Source organism: Arachis ipaensis, chromosome B04, assembly GCF_000816755.2.
Source record: "Arachis ipaensis cultivar K30076 chromosome B04, Araip1.1, whole genome shotgun sequence".
Classification (NCBI taxonomy): Eukaryota; Viridiplantae; Streptophyta; class Magnoliopsida; order Fabales; family Fabaceae; genus Arachis; species Arachis ipaensis.
Window position 1 is genome coordinate 17,902,337 of NC_029788.2, and position 22,708 is coordinate 17,925,044.

The 22,708-nt window shown below is 33.5% G+C and overlaps 1 protein-coding gene and 1 long non-coding RNA gene across 3 annotated transcripts; one reads left to right on the plus strand and one right to left on the minus strand.

Moving 5' to 3' along the window:
* Positions 355-15,468, minus strand: LOC107637646. The gene is made up of 3 exons (XR_001619440.2): positions 15,177-15,468; positions 11,460-11,461; positions 355-366 (listed from the first exon to the last, which is right to left on the minus strand). It is a non-coding gene; the product is annotated as an uncharacterized LOC107637646 (long non-coding RNA).
* On the plus strand, positions 16,555-20,326 carry LOC107639057 (probable protein phosphatase 2C 40). Of its 2 annotated transcripts, XM_016342473.2 has the most exons (5): positions 16,555-16,960; positions 17,407-17,629; positions 18,235-19,332; positions 19,549-19,813; positions 19,914-20,326. In XM_016342473.2, the coding sequence occupies exons 3-5, from the start codon at positions 18,250-18,252 to the stop codon at positions 20,039-20,041; spliced, it is 1,476 nt and encodes a 491-aa protein (XP_016197959.1). In that variant the 5' UTR covers positions 16,555-16,960; positions 17,407-17,629; positions 18,235-18,249; the 3' UTR covers positions 20,042-20,326. The 2 variants fall into 2 exon arrangements, with proteins under 2 accessions (XP_016197959.1, XP_016197958.1); XM_016342472.2 differs by lacking the exon at positions 17,407-17,629 and having other exon boundaries at positions 16,558-16,960.

Genomic DNA, 22,708 nt, shown 5'->3' on the forward strand with positions numbered 1-22,708 from the left:
TTTCTTGCTAATTCAATGCTGATCAACTGTATTACTACCTAAATTCCTTGCACATGTGTGTTCCTACTGGTAAGTCTTGACTTGATAACCTTACAAAGCCATGTTGTATGACAAATACACCAAAAAAGGACACTCCTCATCTTTGCAACCCACTCTGACTCTTTCTTTGTCATTCTTGATCTACTTCAACTCCCTACCCTCAACAATGAATGAGTCTTTTACTACCACCTTAAACCTTTCAATGGTGGCAAACCTAGTTCCTAACTCAAATCTGTCCTCATCAAAAGCATACTCATCATCAAACTCAGGAAATTGATTCCTGTTGCTTTCATCGTCTGATGATATGGGAGTATGCAAATCTTCATACTCATACTCAAATATGATATCTTCCATATCCATTTAGACTTCACTGGTACAAAATCCACCTGCCACTGCATTATTGGGCTACACATTAGGCCCATCACTTCCATCAAATTGCTCATTAGGACCATCAACCCCATGAGCTCCACCTTCACCACTTGTTCCAACATTAGTATTCCCACTGTTTTCACCTCTTGTCTCCACCCTCATCCCATGTTGCATCTTCTTCTTTTCAACCTTAGAGTTTGTTTTTAAACGTTGCTTCTTTACAACTGACTTCTTTAGGGTCACTACCTTCTTTTTACCCTTCAGACTTCTTTTTCTCTTGCCACTAGCAACTCCCCCACTATTGTCAGTTTCAGTACTGATGAGCAGATATTTTATATGCTTTTTGGCATTGTTTTCTTTCTATTTTCAGTATATTTTGCTAAGTTTTATTATGTTTTAGTAGGTTTTATTGCAAAATTTACTTTTTGGATACTAGTTTGAACTTTTATGTTTTTCTTATAATTTTAGGTGAATTTTGGATGAACTTGGCAAGTTTTGGCAAAAGTCTGATTCAGAGGCAAGGAAAGCATAGCAGATGCTGTCAGATTCTGACCTCCATGCATTTAAACAAACATTTATGGAGCTACAGAGGTCCAAATGATACGTTCTTAACGGCATTGGAAAGCTAACTTCCAGGGATTTCCAGCAATATATAATGGTCTATACTTTTTTTTGGATTGGAATGCCCAAAATGGGCGTTGAACGCCCAAACTACTCCCTTTTTGGCGTTCAACTCCCCAAGAGGAATGAAGCCAGCGTTGAACGCCCGAATCCAGCGTTCAATGCCACAAGGGGAGCAAGGAAGCAGCATATTTACTCCATAGTGGGTGTTCAATGCCCACTCCTTCAAGTTGGACGCCAAGCTTAACCCAAACACTCACCAAGTGGGCCCAAAAGTGGATTTTCGCACTATTAGCTTAGTTTATTTCATTTTTGTAATTTTCAATTATTATTAATTCCTTTTTAGGTCTAGTTATTAGTATAAATAGAAGGAAGATCACCTTTGTTAAGAACTTTTGATCTTCAGCCCCTCAGAACATATCACACGTTACTTTCTGTATAGTATGAGCAACTAAACCTCCTAGGTTAAGGTTAGGAGCTCTGCTGATTCCTATGGATTAATGCAATTACTTTTCTACTTCAATCTATGTTTGATTCTATTCTATGATGCATTGTCGTCCTTTATCCTTATGAATCTCAATTCTACATGAGTTCCTTACGAGTCCTGACCCGGATAGTATTGAGCTACAGCTTGAAAATGCATCACGGGTTCCAACAAGTTATCTGGGCTAATTGGGGTATGTGACATAAAACCTCGTTAGTCAGGGGTAATTGAGGTTCCTATGGCTCTAAGGGCTAGAATCATAGAGCGTCAGTCTCTGATCCAGAAGATCCGACCTTGTTTGTGGCATTTTGAGTAGGAACATCAAGAGATTGAATTGCGTGCACTTCACCCTCTCCTAGATTGATCTAGCCTGTTCGGGTGTTTGGTCTGGACCTGAGGAGATTAATGACCATGACCAATGGCTTAATCACTTATAGTCTTGCCATTGAAGAAATCATTCATCGTTTGAGTAGTTAGTATGACGTGTTGATCCAGAAGAATAAGTATCTCCGAGGCCTTAACTGATCTCTCACTACTGTTTCTACGTTTTATTATTATTGCTTGTTTATGTGCCTACAACTATCTTTCTATTTTCCTAACTAAGATCTGCAAGATAACCACACCTGGCTCAATCCAGAAATCCTCGTGGAATTCGACCCTCACTCACCTGAGGTATTACTTGGACGACCCGGTGTATTTGCTGGTTCAGTTGTGCGAGTCACAAATTCGCGCACCAAGTACTATCACTTTTAAACCCAGTTGGTGGAGGTTTATACAACACATCCTCAGTACTCTCGTATCCATCATCTGAGGAGAAGGATGTCTTAAGTTCCTCCAAAATATCATCTATGTCCATTGCGCCATCAATGTCCTTGCCAAGATTATCAACAACCACAGAATCATCGATATGGTGGTTAAAGTATATGTGGAACTCAGTGATAAACCACAATTTTATGATAAATTTCGGATTGAAATGAGTAGAATTTATCAACTTATCTTGCATTTATTCACTGAAATAGCATGATTTTATGAATTTCTTCTAATTGTACTTAATGATTAAAAACATGCTTATTAGGCTCTTAAATTGCTAAATTTAATTCAATTATATTCCATTCGATGCCTTGATGTATTTGTTGAGTAATTTCAGACTTAGAAGGCAAGGATGGCTTGAAGAAGTGAAGAAAAAAAGCATGTAAAAGTGGAGAATTCATGAAGAAATGAAGTTTTGGAAATCTGCGCAGTTGTGCATACGCATGTAAAAGTGGATAATTTAGAGATTTTGATTAATCTTGTTTTTGTTGACGCTAGTCTTTCACTAAGTTGATTAGTGAGTTGGCTTGGACTTATGGATTAGGATTAGTTAAGCCCATTTGACCTTCCTCCAATGTTGGGGATGACGAAGAGGGTTTGCTCTTTGTAGTTATCATGTTGTGGTTAGTAACAAGGAACGTGATTCTTAACCATCAACCCTTGCTAAGATCTTTCTTAGCTGATTTGTTTAATTGCCTTAGTTTAATTGATTTTGATATTTAATTATTGTTTGTTTCTTTAATTTCTTGCTATTTATATTTCGTATTTATCGCTATCAAACCCCTGTTTTCATAGCCAATAATTGAGCATTCGATTGTAATTCCTAGGGAGAACGATCCGGGATTCTACTCCTGGTTATTTGATTTGTATTGTGACAATCTTTAAACTTTGATTGAGAGTTATTTATTTGTTTGGACTATACTTACAGCGTAATTTTTTTAATGAAAATTCTAAACCAACATTTGGCCCATATCAAGTTTTTGGTACCGATGTCAGAGAGTTGCAATGTGTGCTTGTTATTAGCTATTGTGAATATGTGAATAGTGTGAATAGCTTGCTTTTTACTTGATTTCTTATTTTGCTAGTAGCTAGGAGTTTATTTTTTTTGTTTTTGCTTTTTGATACTCTTTGTTTTTATGTTCTCTCTTCCTTATAAATTCTCATCCTTTTGGTTTTGGGTATGGTTGTGGAAATGTTATAAGAAACAATTTCAATGACGATTTTCACCAAGGAAGGAATTACCAATTGAGAGAGGAGCCACATGCACTTATACAATCCTCATGGCAATCTCCTCCTCTACCCTGCTATGACTATAATCCTCCCTATGGTGCATCTAACCTAATGACTATGGTGGTCATTGCTATGAGTATAAACTTCAACCACCATATTCATATGACTGCCATTCTTAACATTTCTCTCAACCACAGTACATCCCACTTCTACCAAATACCTTCATATGATCCAAATTCATATCCTCCTATGAACACCCTTGTGACCATTATGAACAAGCACCCGTTGAACCACCACCGCTCCAACATCATTACTCCTATAACACTCTTGAACTATCACCTCTTATATATGATGGCTACTCCCAACACTATCAATCATATTTTTCACTACAACCTTCCATGAAAGAAACTTTCCAATCTTCAGCAAGTTTCTTCCAAGAATCCCAAGAGAGGTACGACGGTATCATGACTTCCTTAGCAGTAACCTTAAATCGTTTAACCTCACTGCACTCATACGGAAATCAAAGTACTCCCGTTAAGGGATATGAAGAATTAAGTTCAATCAAAGATTGTGGGATGGAGAAAAGATTGGAGCCTCAAATGAAAGAATAAGGGCTGATGAGTGAAGCTCAAAAAGCGGCGGATGTTGAAGAGGAGAAAGTGAAGGATTCATTGCTAAAGGGTGAGCATGTGGGTGCGTTGAATTCGACGGAGTTGTTGAAGGCTTAGGAGAAGTTGAACAAGGAATGAGTTTTACCATTGAAGATACTCCCACACCACCCAATGACATAATTGAGTTTATTGAACCTTCTTCTGTTGGGCATGAAAGCAATGTTGAGGAGGAATGTGCACAACCTCCAATACACATTTTGAGCAATGAAGATGATTCGAAAGAAGTTGGCGATCAAGGAATCAAATTTGAAGAAGCTCGCCAAGAGGTGGAGGTTGTCAAAGAAGAGTCAAAGGGAGAGGGGACAACCATAGCACATCCATTGGATATCTCCCTTGCTAAGTCACCAACCGTATTACGAGTTGAGTGGGTAATCATTTTATCCTTTAATTTTCTTGACCCATATCAATATGCTTTGTTGAAAATGGATGGTCAACTTAGAGTTCTTTGTGGGTTGGTGAATAAGAAAGAGTTGGATGTTGGTTGACAACTAGAATCAAGGTACATGGTAGAAGGAAGCTCAAACTTTGGAGTCCGAAGGTGGAGTAAAGCAAAATTCAATGGATTTCAAAGGAGGATTTTGAGCTTTGAAGAGAATTTAGAGGTTTCGTCACCCAAATGGAAACTTGAAGATCAACAAGGAAGGGTATTGACAAATAAAGTTTGGGATCTCAGGATATAATGTGAGAATCAACAATTTTGGGGTCTTACCACTTGTTTGGAACTTCCTGGAAGCTTGGTGCACCTAATTTTTGGGATCTCGGAGGCCATTGGAAGTTCAAGAGTTGGTGGGATTCAAGGAGGAATTCAAGCATAAGCCACCCTAACAAGAGTCTCACCAATTGTCCAACTTAATGACAATAAATAAAAGTGTTAGGTGGGAGACACTCCACTATGGTAACATCATTTTATTTTCTCTTTTTGTATATAGTTGATGAATGAATTAAATTTCCATTTTAGTTATGTTTGTTAAGTTTAATTGGTAGTTTAGTATGTTGAATAAGGTTTGGTATTGTTTTAGTATCTTGTTGGGTATTTGGAATGTTTAGTTTGGTGCAAAAGAGTTGAAATTTTTTAAAAAACAGAGCACCACTTGTGCGTATGCATGCCTCATGCGTACGCACAACCCACAAGTTTTTACCAATTCATGCGTACACATGGACCATGTATACGCATGACACCCCTTCTGAACTAAACATGCCTTGTGCGTGCGCACACTCTTAAAAAAAAAGGAAAAATGAGAGAGAGAGAGAGAGAGAGAGAGAGAGAGAGAGAGAGAGAAATCCAAATTTTAATACCTTAGTTTGATTCTAGTTAGTAGTTAGTTAGTTTAAGTTTCTGTTTTAACGGATTAGATGGTTAGGATAGGCTAGATTTGGTGAAAAGTGTTGGATTATTAATTAGATTTATTGATTCTGCTGAGAAATTGCGGCTGATTACTGGCATGATTCTATTTTAGCATTATTGTTGTTGATATTCACTATTGGATTGAGATTGAGATTATAATTTGTTGTTTGGTATTGAACTCTGAATGTTGAATATTTAAGCATACCAAGTACCAAAGACATTGCCTTCAAGAATGTTGTTGGATTTCTAAATTAGATGTTGTAGCTAGCCACCATATAATTTGAATTCACTATCTATTATTAGAAAATTGTGTAATTGATGAATCTGTTGATACTTGCTTATTTTGGTTTTTATTTACATCACCAGTTGATGCATTGAGATTGTGCAATTCTGAAATTGGATTGTAAGCTTACCTAATAATATCTTTTTGCGCTTTTTAAACTATGTGGACCATGCTTGCTATGTGATTGATTTTAACTTATATCCCTCTTTTACTAAGTTGAATAGCACCCATGTTCCCTACTCTATGTCAATTAGGTGCTGCAAACAAACTTCAAGTATGTTATTGATTGATGTGTGAGTTCCATATTTTCTTTGGTTCATTAAATTCTCTTGCACATCAACCAATTTTTATTCATTATCCAATTCACAATCGTTTGATTTTTGCTTGAGTACTTTTGAAGAACTGAAGATTGATGGTTTAGAAGTTATAATAAATTCTCGTTGCAAGTATAGTTTCTAAACCAAGCAATCAACCTTTCTTACAAACGTTTTGGTTGTCACAAGTAACAAACCCCTTTTAAAATTGATAACCGAAGTATTCAAATCTCGGGTCGTCTTCTCAAGGAACTGCAGGGAGGTATGTTCTTATTATTGGTTATGAGTTTGTAAATTGGAGGTTTTGAAAGTAAGGAACAAGTAATTTAAATGACAAGTAAAATAAATAAATAACTGTAAAATAAACTCTTGGCAAGGTGTGAAAATTTGGAAGTCCTATCCTAGTTACTCCTATGAGAATTGAAGTTAATCCCACTTAGTTAACCTTTGCGAAAGCAAGGGAAAGTCAAGTGAACTAATTAGTTAGATTCCCAAGTCCTAGCCAACCCCTAAGGAAAGACTAGAGTTAGTGGAATTCCAGTCAATTAGCCGACATAACAATCAATCACGATAAGTTGATAACTCAAGAGCTTCCAGTTAATCAATTAAAGCCAATAATAAAAACAACTAAATAAGAATCATAAATCTGAATTACCTCAATTGCATTAATAAGAGAAAATCAATTTAAACATAAAGAATTCATATGCCAAACTGGCAACATAAGTAATTAAAGGAAAGCATTAAAGTTTCTGAAAGTAACAGAGAAGTATAAAGTAAAAGAAATATTGAACCTGAGAGGAAGTTGAAATCCTAAATCCTTTAAGAGGAATCCTAATCCTAAAACCTAAGAGAGAGGAGAGAACCCCTCTCTCTAAAAACTACATCTAAATTATCAAAAATGAATAATTGGAGGCCTCTCCTCTGAATGGATGCATTCTCCCACTTTATAACCTCTAATCTGTGCTTTCTGAACTTGGATCTGGGCCAAAAAGGGCTTCAGAAATTGCTGGGAGCGTTTTCTGCAGTTTTTGGTGCGTGGCGTCTGTCACGCGTCTGCGTGGGTCACGCGGTCGCTTCATCTGGGAGTTTTCCTTGTCACGCGTTTGCTTCGGTCACGTGTACGCGTCGTCTGCGTTCTGCTTAAGGCGCACGTCTGCGTCAGTCACGCGTTCGCGTCGCTGCCAATTTCTTCAAAAACTCCATTTTGTGCTTTCCTTCCATTTTTGTATGTTTCCTTTCCATCCTTTAAGTCATTCCTGCCTTAGAAGATTTGAAAATACTCAACACACAAATCACGGCATCGAATGGTAATAAGAAGTAATTAAAATAATTATTTTTAAAGCATAGGAAACATGTTTTTCACATATATTACATAATAAGAAAGGGAAAGTAAAACCATGCAATTTCACATGAATAAATGGGTGAAGGGTTGAATAAATCACTTAAATTGAGCACAAAATATATCATAAAATATGGGTTTATCAATTTTCATGCTTTTTTATTACTTATTTGTTTGTCTTAACCTACAAGTTTTCTTTAAAGTATTTCAAGCACACTATAATGAGTGAAGTGCATACTTCTTTTGTTTAATTATGACATAGCCTTCAATGCTAGTGTGTGAGTTCTAAACTGCGCACAAACTTAAAAGTCACACACTTGCTTTCATCAATGTCATACACTGATTAATTCACTTCATTTTAGTGATTATTACCTTACTGTAACAATCTATGTTTCCTTGTCTTAGAATTTGCTTGTCTTAATATATTCTGTTTTATATTTTTCAGGATAAGTAATCATAAGAAACAAGAGAAGCAGAGAAGAAACATACGGCAATAAATAGAGAAGGGAGAAAATTCTTCCTCAACTGCAGCAGCCGAAGGATCCACCAGTTGAAGATGGCATTCCATAAAATCTCCGTATCTCCTGGCTTATCATTGAATACACGGAGGACCGTGCAACCTTTTAAGTGTAGAGAGGTCGGTGACCGATTTTTTGGGTGAACATTCTAATCCTAAACACTTTCACATTTTATTTTTTTCTGCTATTGCTATGTCTTTTAGAATTCTTAGTTGCATTTTCTTGGTTTGTATATATTTTAGAACTCTATCTGCATTTCTTTTTAGTTTATTGCATTTCTTTTCATATATACATATATATATATATATAATAAGCTTAGTCAAAATAATGAAAATTTCAAGATCATTTATTTATAGGGCATTCCAAAATTGATTTGAGTTGAAATTATTTTTCATTGAACTTGCTTGAACTATATTGTGGAACATAGTTTTAGAGCCAGAACACACAACCTTGTGAGTTTTTGAACCTTAATGTGTGGTTACATCATATTAACCACTATTTTTATTCTTGTGTGTTATTCTCTTTCTATGATTGTAATCTTTGCCTTGTTTGATTCTTTTATGTCCATTATTTTGTATATATATGCATTTATATGATTGAGGCCATTGTTTCATTTAGCTCACTTACCCAAATAGCCTTACCCTTTTTCCACCATTGTTAGCCAATTTTGAGCCTATTTTAGTCCTCTTTTGTTCTTAATTTTAGTACATCACTACCCCTAAGTAAAAAATAATAAATGTACTTAATTGGGGTCTTTGATTAGTTTAGGCTAGCGAGAGTGTGCATCATCTAAAGTATGGGGAAATTTGGGAAACGTTGATAGAGATAAAAGTGTATTTTGGATTTTAATTGAAAATCTTGGAAATTGGGTACATATTCATGCATTCAATACTTAAATCATATGCATTAGTATCTTGTGTATATATTATGTTATATAAATAAAAAAATAAAAAGAAAAAAAAAGAAGAGAAAAAAAAGAAAGCAATAAAAATGGGACAAATATTAACCCCAAAGAAAAGTAATAAGAATAATGCATATAAGATGTGAATTAAAAAGAATGCACGAGTGTGTGAAAAAGTGAATAATGGGTAGTTAGGTTTGCATTAGAATTAAATAGGTTGCTATAGGTTAGATGGAAAGTTTAAGTTAATCAAAGATCAATTTCAAGTCCACTTAGTCAAATATAATCTTATCTTGACTTTAGCCCCATTACAACCCTTGAAAAGTCCTCATGATATTTGTATGCATGCATTGAATAATTGTTGATTGTTAGATGAAAAACAAGTCTTGGAAAGCAAGATTATAAGAGAATTGAGTGAAAATCAACCCTAAAAACTTGAGCGACTAGAGAGTATACACATCCGGTGAGAGTTCGATTGCTCAATTCTATGTTTTCTTTGCTCTTGAAGCTTTATCTTACAAGTTTATTAAACTTTTAAGACTTGAATCAATTGTGGAGTTGATTTGACTATCATTGTTATTTTTATCCTTCTTGCTTATCAATGCTCTTAGACTTTGATTTTTATTTTTAACTAAGTGAGTCTACATAGGATAGAGTCGGTAAATTGCATTTAGATAGATTGCATATAATAAGTGTGATATTCCTTGATCTTATCTTTCCTAATGTTTAGCATGAGGACATGCTATTGTTTAAGTGTAGGGAGGTTGATAAACCACAATTTTATGGTAAATTTTAGATTGAAATGAGTGAATTTTATTAACTTATCTTACATTTATTCATTGAAATAGTATGGTTTTGTAAATTTATCCTAATTGTGCCTAATGATTAAAAATATGCTTTTTAATCTCTAAAATTGCTAAATTTAATTCACTTATATTCTATTCGATGCCTTAATGTGTTTGTTGAATGATTTCAGGCTTAGAAGGCAAGGATGGCTTGAAGAAGTGAAGAAAAAAATCATATAAAATTGAAGAATTCATGAAAAAATAAAGTTTTGGAAATCTGCGCAATTGTGCGTACGCATGCCTCATGCGTATGCATGACTGTCAGCACGTAATTTCACTTAAGTAAACACATGGGTCGCAATTTCAAACCAATTTTGGCCAATCCAACTCATTTCTGAAGCATTTTGAAGGCAAGACCAAGGAAGGATCAACCAAATAGTCATAGAATAGTTTAGAACCATGTTTTAGGATAGAATTCTAGAGAGAAAAACTCTCTCTTCTCTCTGGAATTTAGGATAGTTTTAGGTTAAATTCTCTTAGATATAAATTTTAATTTTTATTTTTGAGTAGTTCCTTTACATTTTCTTATTCTAATGTCTCAATTTGCCTAGTTTCTCTTGTTAGTTCCTTCATTTTGTCTATTTTAGTTTATGAACTCTCTTGTTAATTTCAATTCCCTTTAATGCAATTTGATATTTTCCATGTTTAATGTTTTTTATTTGATTGGTTATTGTTGCCTTCTTGTTTTGGTAGTTGTAGCTTTTATAATTCTTGCAATTTGCCATATTTTACTTTTGTGTATGCTAAGTATTTGATGAAATGCTCAGTTTAGTTTTAGAGTAGATTTTTGCATTCTTGGCTTGAGTTGGTAACTTGGGTGACCCTGAGTTTATAATGTCCAAGTTGATTGATAATTTAGAGATTTTGATTAATCTTGTTTCTATTGACACTAGTCTTTCACTAAATTGATTAGTGAGTTGGCTAGGACTTATGGATTAGGATTAGTTAAGCTCATTTGACCTTCCTCTGATGTTGGGGATGATGAAGTGGGTTTGCTCTTTATAATTATCATGTTGTGGTTAGTAACAAGGAAAGTGATTCTTAACCATCAATCCTTGCCAAGATCTTTCTTAACTGATTTCTTTAATTGCCTTAGTTTAATTGATTTTGATATTTAGTTATTGTTTGTTTCTTTAATTTATTGCTATTTACATTTCGCATTTATTGCTATCAAACCCCTGTTTCCATAGCCAATAATTGAGCACTCGATTACAATTTCTAGGGAAAATGATCCAGGATTCTACTCTCGATTATTTGATTTGTATTGTGACAATCTTTTAAACTTTGATTGAGAATTATTTGTTGGTGTGGACTATACTTACAACGCAATTCTTTTTGTGAAAATTCTAAACCGATATTTGGCCTGCATCACTCAGCTGTCTCTTGGTTCTTCATTTTGTTCTCTCGCATGGCATTGATCCCTACATCCTCAGTTAATATGTTCATCTCAGACTCAATATCAGCACTTGTTGGATCATACCAATATACTACCTTGTATGACTGGTATCCCAAACCCTTAAACAATGTTAACAGGTCTCCAAAATTCACAAAATCCAGGTCCATTTCAGGGAACCTCTCTTCCTATCCATTTTGATAAACCAGGGAACCATTACTTGCTCTGAGAAAATTATCTCCATGATGAAATACTGACACCACAAAAACATCAACTATCTGAAATTAATCCATGAACAACTATGTGTTAGTTCAACCAACTATACACACAACAGATAACATAGTCACATTTTAAATAGCAACGTCTCTCCAAAAACAGAAACAAAATTTATTAAATACATTTTTCCTAACAGAATTCCTTCTTCAAATCCGATACATGAGATTTTAAAAATGATTTTTATACATCAGTACACTATTTTTACCCACACTATCAACATGCACACAGAATGCCTTCAAAATTAGTTCACGATGCATAAACAAAAATGCATCGCTAGGCAAGACGATCTTATCTTCTGACGAAGACAGCAACCACGAGCACAATGCAACCTTCTTCACCCTCTCCGACACCTACTTCACACCACAACGATTGCTCTTCTACGAAGTGTTTTTTTTGGAGGGAGAAAAAGAGATAAGGGAGTTTGATCGTTTGTTTTCTTAGGATTTTCAGTAATTCTTTGAGTGTGACATGGATGTTATAGGTATTACATAAAGGGATTAGAGTGTGTATGTCGGGCTCTTGGTAAAACGGCGTCGTTTTGGAGTGGGAGGACGCATATGTTCTGCTTTGAAAAGGTCCATGCCAGGTGTGCTCTCCTAACGACCGAATCAGCACAATGGGAGTCATGTCAGACTTTTTCGTCAGGTTCAACGGAGTCACTTCAACAGAGGAATAAATTTGTCCAGGTTTTAGAGAGGTCAAGAAGGTAAATGTATTTTCTAATTCTCAAAAACAAAAATGTTCGTGAAAAAAAATTATGGACATATTTATCTTTTTCTCATAAATTAAAGTTGAGATTAAAAATCTCTTTACCTCCATTCTTCCTTCCTTATTCATAATTAAAAAGTTTAATTACTCTGTTGGTCCCTATAGTTTCGCGAAATTTTCAGTTAGGTCCCTATACTTTTTTTCCTTTTAATTGGGTCCCTATACATTATTTTTTTTTCAATGAGTAAAGTATCGTTTTTGTCCCCAACGTTTGGGGTAAATTCTATTTGTGTCCCTAGTGTTTAAATCGTCCTATTTGTATCCCTAACGTTTGTAAAAGTGATTCAATGTTATCCTACCGTCAATTACACATCATGAGCGCTTTAGTTTGAGTTTTGAAAATCTTTTCTTGAAGTTAGAATACAAATATCTGGGATAGAATCAATGATCTATTCTGAAAAATAGCTCATCTAATGTTGAAACTAATTCCTACAATATTTACATAATTCACTTTTCTGGAACATAATTGAATCGAAACACAAATAGTGGGTATAATATTAAAATCAAACACATCCAAGTGAGACCTAATTGAGAATGAATACATTCAAGTGAGAATAATTAAAAAATATAATCTGATTTCTTAGTATAATTCATAGTAGGATAACATTGAATCACTTTTATAAACGTTAAGGATACAAATAGGACGATTTAAACGTTAGGGACACAAATAGAACTTACCCCAAACATTAGGGACAAAAACAATACTTTACTCTTTTTCAATTTAGTCCCTCTTAACGTTAAACGTTAAAAAAATGTTAGTAAATTGTGAAATTACTTGTATACCCTTAGGGACCAAATTGAAAAGAAAAAAAATATAAGGACCTAATTGAAAATCTGGTAAAACTATAAATATTCAATGAAAGATATTTCTATAATCCTTATTCATTGATTCTACAACATGAAAGATGTTCCTATAATTTCTTTTATTTTGTCATTATCATTCTTTTGCTTATTTATATATAAATTGTATCAAAAATATCTTTTTTTATTTTTAAAATACCTTATCTTAAGAACATAAAAAAAAGAATAGATAAAATAAAATAGAAATAATAATAATAATAAATATAGGCTTGATAATTATATGATCTAGCTCTGACATCAACATATTTTTTAGTACTAGAACATAAAAATTCAACCGAGTCTAGCACATAATAAAAGCCTTAGTTCAAACAGAATTCATATTTAGATATTATTCGACCAGTTAGCAGCACTTCCAACCCTTGACATGCCAGTTGATTCCTTCTTAGCCTCATCCACTTTGAAAGTTGCACCACACACCTGACCAAAACTGTCAACTCTTGGGATAGACTTCAGTTCATTAAGTGGATGCTCAAAATTGCTCAAACCTTCGGATGTTGTAAAGAAGAATCCTAATAAAAGACATCATCATCAACCATACATCTTTCAATTTCCATCTTTGTCAATAAACTATCATGATAAGTATCTCAATCTTCACTCGCATCTTCAGAATTATCCTGCATAATTATATAGAAAAATAATTATAATTTGAAAAAGTACAACAAGAAAAAAGTAATTAACATATTTCTTCCTCACGTGTATTGTGCAAGTGACAAACAGTGCATAATAACATTTTTCTTCCTTTTCTATTTTAACATTATAAGAAGCTCAAACTTTGCATGAAATTACATAATGAAAAAATAAAACCAGACAAATCAGAAAAACTAGAAAAATTATGGTATCTATTCTCAAGCAATCTTATAATAGCCCAAAATTCAAATCCAAAGCATGAATCTCACGAGGAAAAAAGAAGAATCCAAAGTAAAAAAAATCAACAAGTTTTGAAGCAATGCACAAACCAAATAGAGTCTATACTCTGGTTTTTTCTTCAGAACACCAACTATAACATAGTATAATTTCTCAGGTGATAAAAAAGAGTTGAAGTCACAATTCAAAAATAACTATATGAGATATTCATTAAGCTTATTTGAATGGCATTACTTAGCATTCTAAATTCAATAATCTATTGACTATTGTAGCTCAAATCAGGAACAAGCAAATGATCAAATAATTGAAATAAAAATAATTAAATTCGCATAGTATCTATACTAATTAAATCTGACCACATCCCAGAATTTAAATCCAAACCATGAATCTCGCAAGGAAAAAAGAAAAAGAATTCAAATCAGAAAAAACCAACAAGTTTTGAAACCAACTTGGATGCATCTAATCACTTCCTGGGAAGTCAACAACGCATGTTAAAAAATTCTAAACTCAATCCACCAAATTGTTCAAGAAATGGTAATTGTAGATATGGATACAAGTTAGATTCAGAATTCAATTATGTAATCTACAAAATTCACATGATTAAATTTTTTAGAGAAACTCTATTTCACTCTCTGCTTTTTAACTGCTTCAGCTCATCAATTTGCTTTAGCATAAAACATCTACATTCAAATATTCCATTAAAAAAAATATATAATAAAAAGAAAACACAAAATCGGCCACTAGATGTCTGAATAAGTTCATTTGTATAATATCTATTTCTCAAGCAATCTGATGGCAGCCCAATCTGATAACAGCCCATGACTATTTGTGTACTTCAATTTTCTTACTAATTAATAGATAGATAAAATGCATAAACACCTAAATAGGTCCAGAATAGCTAGCTTTAATAACGTAATTTTGTAAAATATTAATCACTTGGCATCATAATTTCCCCACTTCGATTTGGGCTCACCTCGGTTGGCTGTCTTCTTTGATGCAGTCAGCTTTTAGAAGTCCACTCTAGCCATTGAGAGGTGGCTGGCACGCCTGATAGAATTCAGCAAAGTAATAGACTTAGTTACTTACCATACGAGAAATCAATATTTTGATAGGAACATAAATAAACAAATAAAGATTAATTCACCTTAACGAATGCCATATTTTTTGAAAATTAAAATTAAAATTAGCATGAACATGTTACATCAAGTTTTAAAAGCTGGAAAAAAAATAAATGTTATATGTTACCTGTTTTGTGACAGATCGAGTACAGGGATATCGAGGAGAGGAGCGGCGCGGGGATGAGAGGCCAGACGGGAGGTCAGGCGCGACGGGCTCGGTGCGGTGCGGTGTAGCGACGTCAGGCGAGGCAAAGCACCGGGAGGAACAGCGACGGCTTAGATGGGAAAATAGCGCAGAAGACCTCTGAACAGAATAACATAGAACAAACCAACGTAGAGAGAAGGAGGCGACGGATGGCCGACCACCCAGCGTCCGCTGCAGACGACGCCACAGATGGATGAAGACGATGGACCGACGCAGGAGAGCAACTGAGGGCTAGCTAGGTTTTTTATTCTAAGTGTGGGAGGGTTATTTTGGTATTTCAGAAAATAAGTGTGAAAGAGAATTAGAGATTTAGGAAAAAGTTAGAGAATCTTTAATTTAGGAACAGAATATTCCGTTAAATCTAACTGTTTGGTCACGGTAGGGACTTAATTGAAAAAAAAAATTAGTGCAGGGACCCAATTAAAAGGAAAAAAAAGTATAGAGACCTAATTGAAAATTTCGCGAAACTATAGGGACCAATAGAGTAATTAAACCTAATTAAAATTCAAAAAAAAATTGTGAAACTCTAACAAAGAAGACTAATTTTATAAAGGCATTACAATTCAAACTTCACTTTTCAACAATTACCATAAGCAACAAGAAGCACAAATTTTCAATCATAAGCAAACGCCCCACATCATTTTTTTAGTACACTTTAATTATTCATCAATATGAATAATTGTGGATAGCATTTTTTTCACATATATTTTCATCCTATTTTAATGCACCAATAATAAGTTCTGTTTTTTTGGGACATAAATCATGGATCTTTTTCATTTCTTTTCAGAACTCACAAATTTTTTTATTTCATCATCTCCAATTTCATTATTCTTCATTTTATTTATCAAATTCAAACATGAAAATTCATAAAATTAGTATTTAGATTTTCTATTGAAACACATGATAGTAAATTCTACTTAATATTTGTTCATTTAAAAAAAAATTATTTATTTTTTTGTGATATTAGTAAAAGTCTTAATACTTATTTTTTATTATTATTTTTTATTTTTAGTTCTTATGTTGTTTACTTATCACTAATAAATGTTTGTAATTTTACCTACTCCGATCCTAATTTTTTTAATCTCTTTTTATTTAATCTATTTTTATAAAATTACACCTGAATCACTAATATTGATAAAAAAATTTGACTCTAATATTTCTCAAAAAAATAAATGGGAAATGAAGAGAAAGCAAGGTGTAGAGAGTAGAGAGTAAAGAGGGTGGGAATGACGGGAAAACGAAAACGGAAGCAAATACCTAAAAAAAGAAAAGTGGTTTTTAGCGGTAGAACGTAGAAAGATACATACAAGGTGGAAAAAGACAAACACAAATTGCAAGAGAAAAACAGAAAACGTGAGGCTCAGCCCCGTTGAAATATTGAAAAAGTCGCTTAAAAACTGAACACAAATATGGCGTTTACGTTTCTTCTTCTTCTTCCTCTTCTTCTCGTGTGTCAACCGTGTTCTCAGCCATCTTTTCGGTCCCCTTGTCTTCTCATTCTTCACTAACAAACTCAATAGTTCTCATTCTTCTTCTTCTTCTTCTTCTTCTTCTTCTCTCTCTCTCTCTCTCTCTCTCTCTCTCTCTCTCTCTCTCTCTCTCTCTCTCTCTCTCTCTCTCTCTCTCTCTCTCTCTCTCTCTCTCTAGCTGCATTCACAACACCTTCACTCTTTCTCTTGCTCCTGCTTTCATTTTCTGGATAATTCGTAAGTTTTTTTTTCCTCTTTAAATTATGATTTTTTATTTTTGGCTAGGTTGTAATTTTGTATGCAGATGCAGTGGTTTCTGTGTTCTATGTGTTTTTCATGTCAATTCTGTTTTTTTATGTGTTATTTTTGTGAAAATATGTTTTTTTATTTCTTCTGGTGTTCATACAACAAAAGGATCCAAACAAAAAGAAAATTATAAGGAAAAATTTTGATTTTTATTTAATATAAGGTGGAAGGGGTAACTGAATTTGACGAACTGATGCAAAATGCAGGCTTGGGGTGAATTTAATTCACATTCAGTTTGCTAAGTGTGCTGGGTTGCTGGCAATGGTTTTTAAGTATATTCTATTGTCACTGTCCTTGAAAGTTGATTCTCTCTCTATAATAGCCTCATGCTTCTGCAATGGGACCCATCCTATTTTTTAAGCTTTTACTTTGCACAGAGAGGGCTAGTTGTTTGGTTGATTTGATTCACAATAATCAATTGGTGTTCTTACTTTTACAATGAGGAGAGATTGGCGAGAACTAAGAAGGGTTGGTCTAGAGGAGCAACTTATGGAGTATTTATCCTGTTAACAATTTGGTCCTTTTTGTGAGTGGAGAGAAACGCCAAATTTTTCAACACAGATGCTTGTCATTTGTAATTGAGAGGATCTTTTTAGAAGGGTAAATCATTTCTTGAAACATTCTTGTCTTTCATGTTTATGTTGCTTGGTTTAACTAGTCTGGATTTTCAAACAACTGAGTTTTATACATGACTGAATGTATTGACAGTTAAAATATGAGGTTGAATGTGTATTATTCCCTGGAGATATAGGCTACTATGTTGGAATTGAAGCTAAAGCTTATTCCAGAACTTCAGTTCTATTTCCTTTTCCAAATTGCTATAATATAATTGTGAAACATTGATTATATCATTTTTGAGTACTATTTGATTCTCTATTTCCCTCTGTCTTCCCCACTCTATTCATTTCTTTCAATAGTCTGTTTTACTCATCAACTCATGCAAAAAATTTGGTGCTGACATTTTAGATGGTATCTTGGATTAACTGCCAAAATTGGTTCCTATATCATGCTAGCCAATTCATTTTAGTATTGCTGCTACTCCAGAATGTGATGGAGGCTCAAAAGATTATGAATTAGCACTGTTATTGTGGCAGTCTAGACTCTAACCATTTCAAAATATCCGTTACTTTGGAAATTTGGTATATTAATAATTCTCTTTGGATACAATAAGTTTATGACTGTACCTAATTTCCTATGTGATACAGGGCCGGGGGACAGCCATGCTTGGTCCTGAAACAGAACTTAAGATAAGTTTTGGCTACCAATGCAATGGCATTGAAGATATCTCCTGCAAGTCTATCAACGGCTACAAAATCCTTCCATATTTCCCTAGAACAAGCAGTTTCTCTTGCTTGTCTGGTGCTGCTGTTAGCGCAAATGCTACACTTGCCAACACAAACATCTGCAATGGTGTGATAGGGGAAGAAATCCTTCCTAGTTTGGACTCTCCTAAATCGTTTCGTAAGATACCCTCTTCGCCAAGTCTTTCGAAGTTGGACATACTATCATCTTCTCTCCATAGTAGTTTCTCAAACCTCAGTTGCAGTCCATCCACACAAAGTGATATGTTTGATTATGACGCTTGTATGGTGAGTGCTCCTTGCAAAAGTGAAGGATTTCTCAATGCTATGGAAGTACAAGTAGCAGGGGGAGCTGCTGGTGAAGATAGAGTTCAAGCAGTTTGTTCTGAAGAAAATGGCTGGCTCTTTTGTGGAATTTATGACGGCTTTAACGGCAGGGATGCAGCTGACTTTCTGGCCTGTACCCTTTACGACACTATCATATCTTATTTTAATATGCTGTATTTTGATTTGGAATCAGATTCTATCAAGGCTTCCAACAGTCTTGATTTGGGTGGATCATCTCAATATGAGTTGGATGAGCGTCAATCTCGTTCTCAGAAATCATTTTCATATGCTGTTCTTGATAGCCTCCAACGTGCTCTCAATCAGGTTGAGAATGATTTCTTGTACATGGTTGAGCAGGAAATGGAGGACCGTCCGGATTTAGTTTCTGTCGGATCTTGTGTTTTACTTGCACTTCTTCATGGGGAAAATTTGTATACACTTAATCTTGGTGACAGCAGAGCAGTATTGGCAACGTGCAGTATGGATGGCGGAATGAGTGGCAAAGAGAGAAGAATGAAAGCTATCCAGCTTACTGATATTCATACTGTTGACAATGAAGCCGAAAGAGCTCAACTTCTTGCTGGTCACCCAGATGATCCCAAGGCCATTGTAGCTGGGAAAGTGAAAGGAAAATTGAAGGTTACTCGCGCTTTTGGAGTTGGCTACTTGAAAAAGGTTGGTATTGTTTTATCTAGGATAGCAAAAGTTTTAGAAGATTTTGGAAAGAAGCAAAAGTGATTGTTGGAAACCAAGGCCGAATCGCATCCAAGCTGCTATAATTGTAGCCTTTTTATGAATTTGATGGTTTAGGAAACTGATTTACGCAGAGTGTAAATATCCATCCTACCAAACAGTTGTGATTTTGATTCTGTTTTTGTTTTCTCCATGCAGAAAATTCTGAATGATGCATTGATGGGAATTCTTCGAGTGCGTGATCTCATAAGCCCACCATACATTTCCATTCAACCGTCACTAAACGTGCATAGAATCTCAAGTTCCGATCAATTTGCTATAGTTGCGAGTGATGGTTTGTTCGATTTCTTCAGCAATGATGAAGCAGTAGAGCTTGCAGAGTCTTACATCCTAAGCAATCCATTTGGTGATCCAGCAAAATTCCTTGTTGAGCAACTTATAGCAAGAGCTGCTGATTCTGCAGGTCCAAAATCAATTTCATTTGCATAAATTATGAGTTTTTGTAGTCTAAACACATTTGTTGTGATTTAATGATCGCTTACCATAATGATATTCTTGCACAGGTTTTAGCACGGAAGAGTTGATGAATGTTCCGGCCGGGAGGAGGAGGAAGTACCATGATGATGTGACCGTGATTGTCATCATCCTTGGGATGAATCAACGGACGTCAAAGGCATCAACATGCATCTAAAGGTGCAACATAAATTTTGCATTTGAAGATTTTCGCGGATACCTTGATCATGAAGGAAGTGTTTCCTACTATGAAGAAGTGATATTTATAGTGTACATATGTAACTTCAGTTTTCTTGGGTATGTAAAAAATTTTGCAGAAGAGACAATCACCATTTTGTTTGAACACAATAATTTTAGAAATGCACTTGTTTTGATCTTTGCCAGAGATGATTTTCTTGCATGTGAGGGAATTTTTCTAAGCAGTATAGAAATGGATCCTGTATTTATTTATTTTTAGGACACAGTAGCTTTTTATTATTCTTTAGAATAAGGTTTTTTTTTTTTGTTGTTATTGTTAATTGTTATGTATATTTTTAGAGAAAACGGGACTAGAGTCCAAACAAAGCCACGAGTACATTAAAGAAAAAAAAAAAGAAAAGAAAAGAAATGCCTTCTGCATTATCAACCGTTTATTTTTTATTTGCTATAGTTTTTTATTAATAGTTTAGATTTAAAAGATAATCACTAATCAGATTGACTATCTTTGTAGTAAAATTATATAAAAAAAACTTAAAAATCCAAATAGGCCAATTTGTTTGTTAATTTCAATAGCAAATCATTTTTTAAGAAGGGTTGTTCTCTGTTCTTTTTGTGAGTGCATTAACATTCACCATCATCAACTAGTAACTCTCTAATCTGCGATGGCACAATGAAATAAATATGAACACCTAACATCAAAGAACGATACTTATTAGCAAGAATGTCTGCGACCTCTTGATTGAACTTGTATTTTTAATAAGAACAAAGACATTAAAATTGACAAGTAAATATAATGTAAAGTATGAATTATTAACTAAAGTAATCCACTGTAAGATAAGTTACTTTATATTCAAAAGGAGAAATAAAAAATCAAGAAGCATATGAAAATATGTATAGGATACTAAAGTTTAAGCAATGAAAAGTGAGCGCTTTAGTTAGTTAAATAATTTTATTAAAAAAGTATTTTAATATATAAAAGTTAAAAAATATCGATAAAAAAATATTTTTTTTTTAAATATTCAATAATCTCGAATTGATTTAAAAAAAAATATTTTTATATACGTAAAAGAATATTCTAAAAGCCTAGTTAAGAAAAGGAAAATATTCCTCCTTAAACGGTATTTCTACTTTCTCGTTGAGAAAATATTTTTTATGTTTCTAAATTCTGAGGCTTCAATTTTTTTATAGTGGACTACACAAAAAGATACATGCTCATTATTCTTTTTATTGATTTGGCACTTTATTTTATTGAAATTCACAACAAACAATGGTGTAGGTCCACAAGCCCATACACGCACTTGATGCTTAACATAAAAAAGATTTATTGCATACTTATTATTTATTAATGTCCAAATTAAAACTTAAAAGATATTAGTATAAAATAATTATCACATGATTCAACAATTAAATTAAATTAATGAAACAGAAATTGATTTAGTGAAGTAAATGGTGGTAATCACTTACTCACATTAAAATTCAACACATATCTTGTGACAATTTAATTAACTATAAAAGTAAAGTACTGATTTATTCTCTAACATTTAGATTGAGTTAAAATGTTAAATTTTGTTTTTAATATTTAAAATATCTTCTTTATCACACATGTATTTTTTTATTTTATTTTAATCTTTCGGTCAAAATTATTTTTTTTTCAAAAGTATTCTTTTTTGTATTATTATTTCTTTTGGATAGCGACAATAATCATAATTATAGTGGTTATGGTGATGGTTGTATTAATTTAAAAGTAAAAATGACAGAATAATAAGAGAAAAAAAAAGACAAAAAAATAAGAAAAAATATTTTTAGAAAAAAAATAGTTTTAACCATTGAACTAAAATAAGATAAAATAAAACATTTAAAATAAAAATAAGATATTTTAAATATTAAAATTAAAATTTAACACATATGTTAAAAACTATGTTTTTTAATTTGAATATGGAGGCAACAATGGGGTTGGACTGGGATATAAAGAACACAGGTACTTCACATCCGTGTGGTGTTAGAGTAACACTAATCGGACCATGCGAGTTCCCGCCTGCTAATCGGACGGTCCGAGTTGTTAAGGGCAAAACGCACGGTTCGAGTTGTGACGCCCCAGACACGTGTTGCACACAGACACCTCCCCGCAACGGTGCCTTTAATCCCAACATAGACCCGTGCAATAGACCCACATCCACCATCCGAACAATCACTTTCACCTTCATACCAAATAGTCCACACTCCTTCTTCTTTTTCCTTTCTCCACTGCTTATTGCTTTGCATGCTGGAAAAAAAATTAAAATGCTAAAGAAACACAAAGTTAGAGATGTTGAACGTCCCGAACTTCATATTATATATTATCTCAACCATTCTGATTATGTAAATTTTTTTTGAAATTTTTTTAATATTTTATAATTATAATTATTATTGTTTGAAACTTAATTATTATTATTGTTGTTAGAAATTGAATTTAGGAATATAAACAGAATGATTATTATTATTTTTCAAATTTTGTTTGAAATTTTTTTAATATTATTTAATTATAATTATTATTGTTAGGAAGTTAATTATTATTATTGTTGTTAGAAAAGAATTCAGAAATGTAAACAAAATGATTATTATTATTTTTACCTGATTATGTTATTTTTTTTGGAAATTTTTTTAGTTT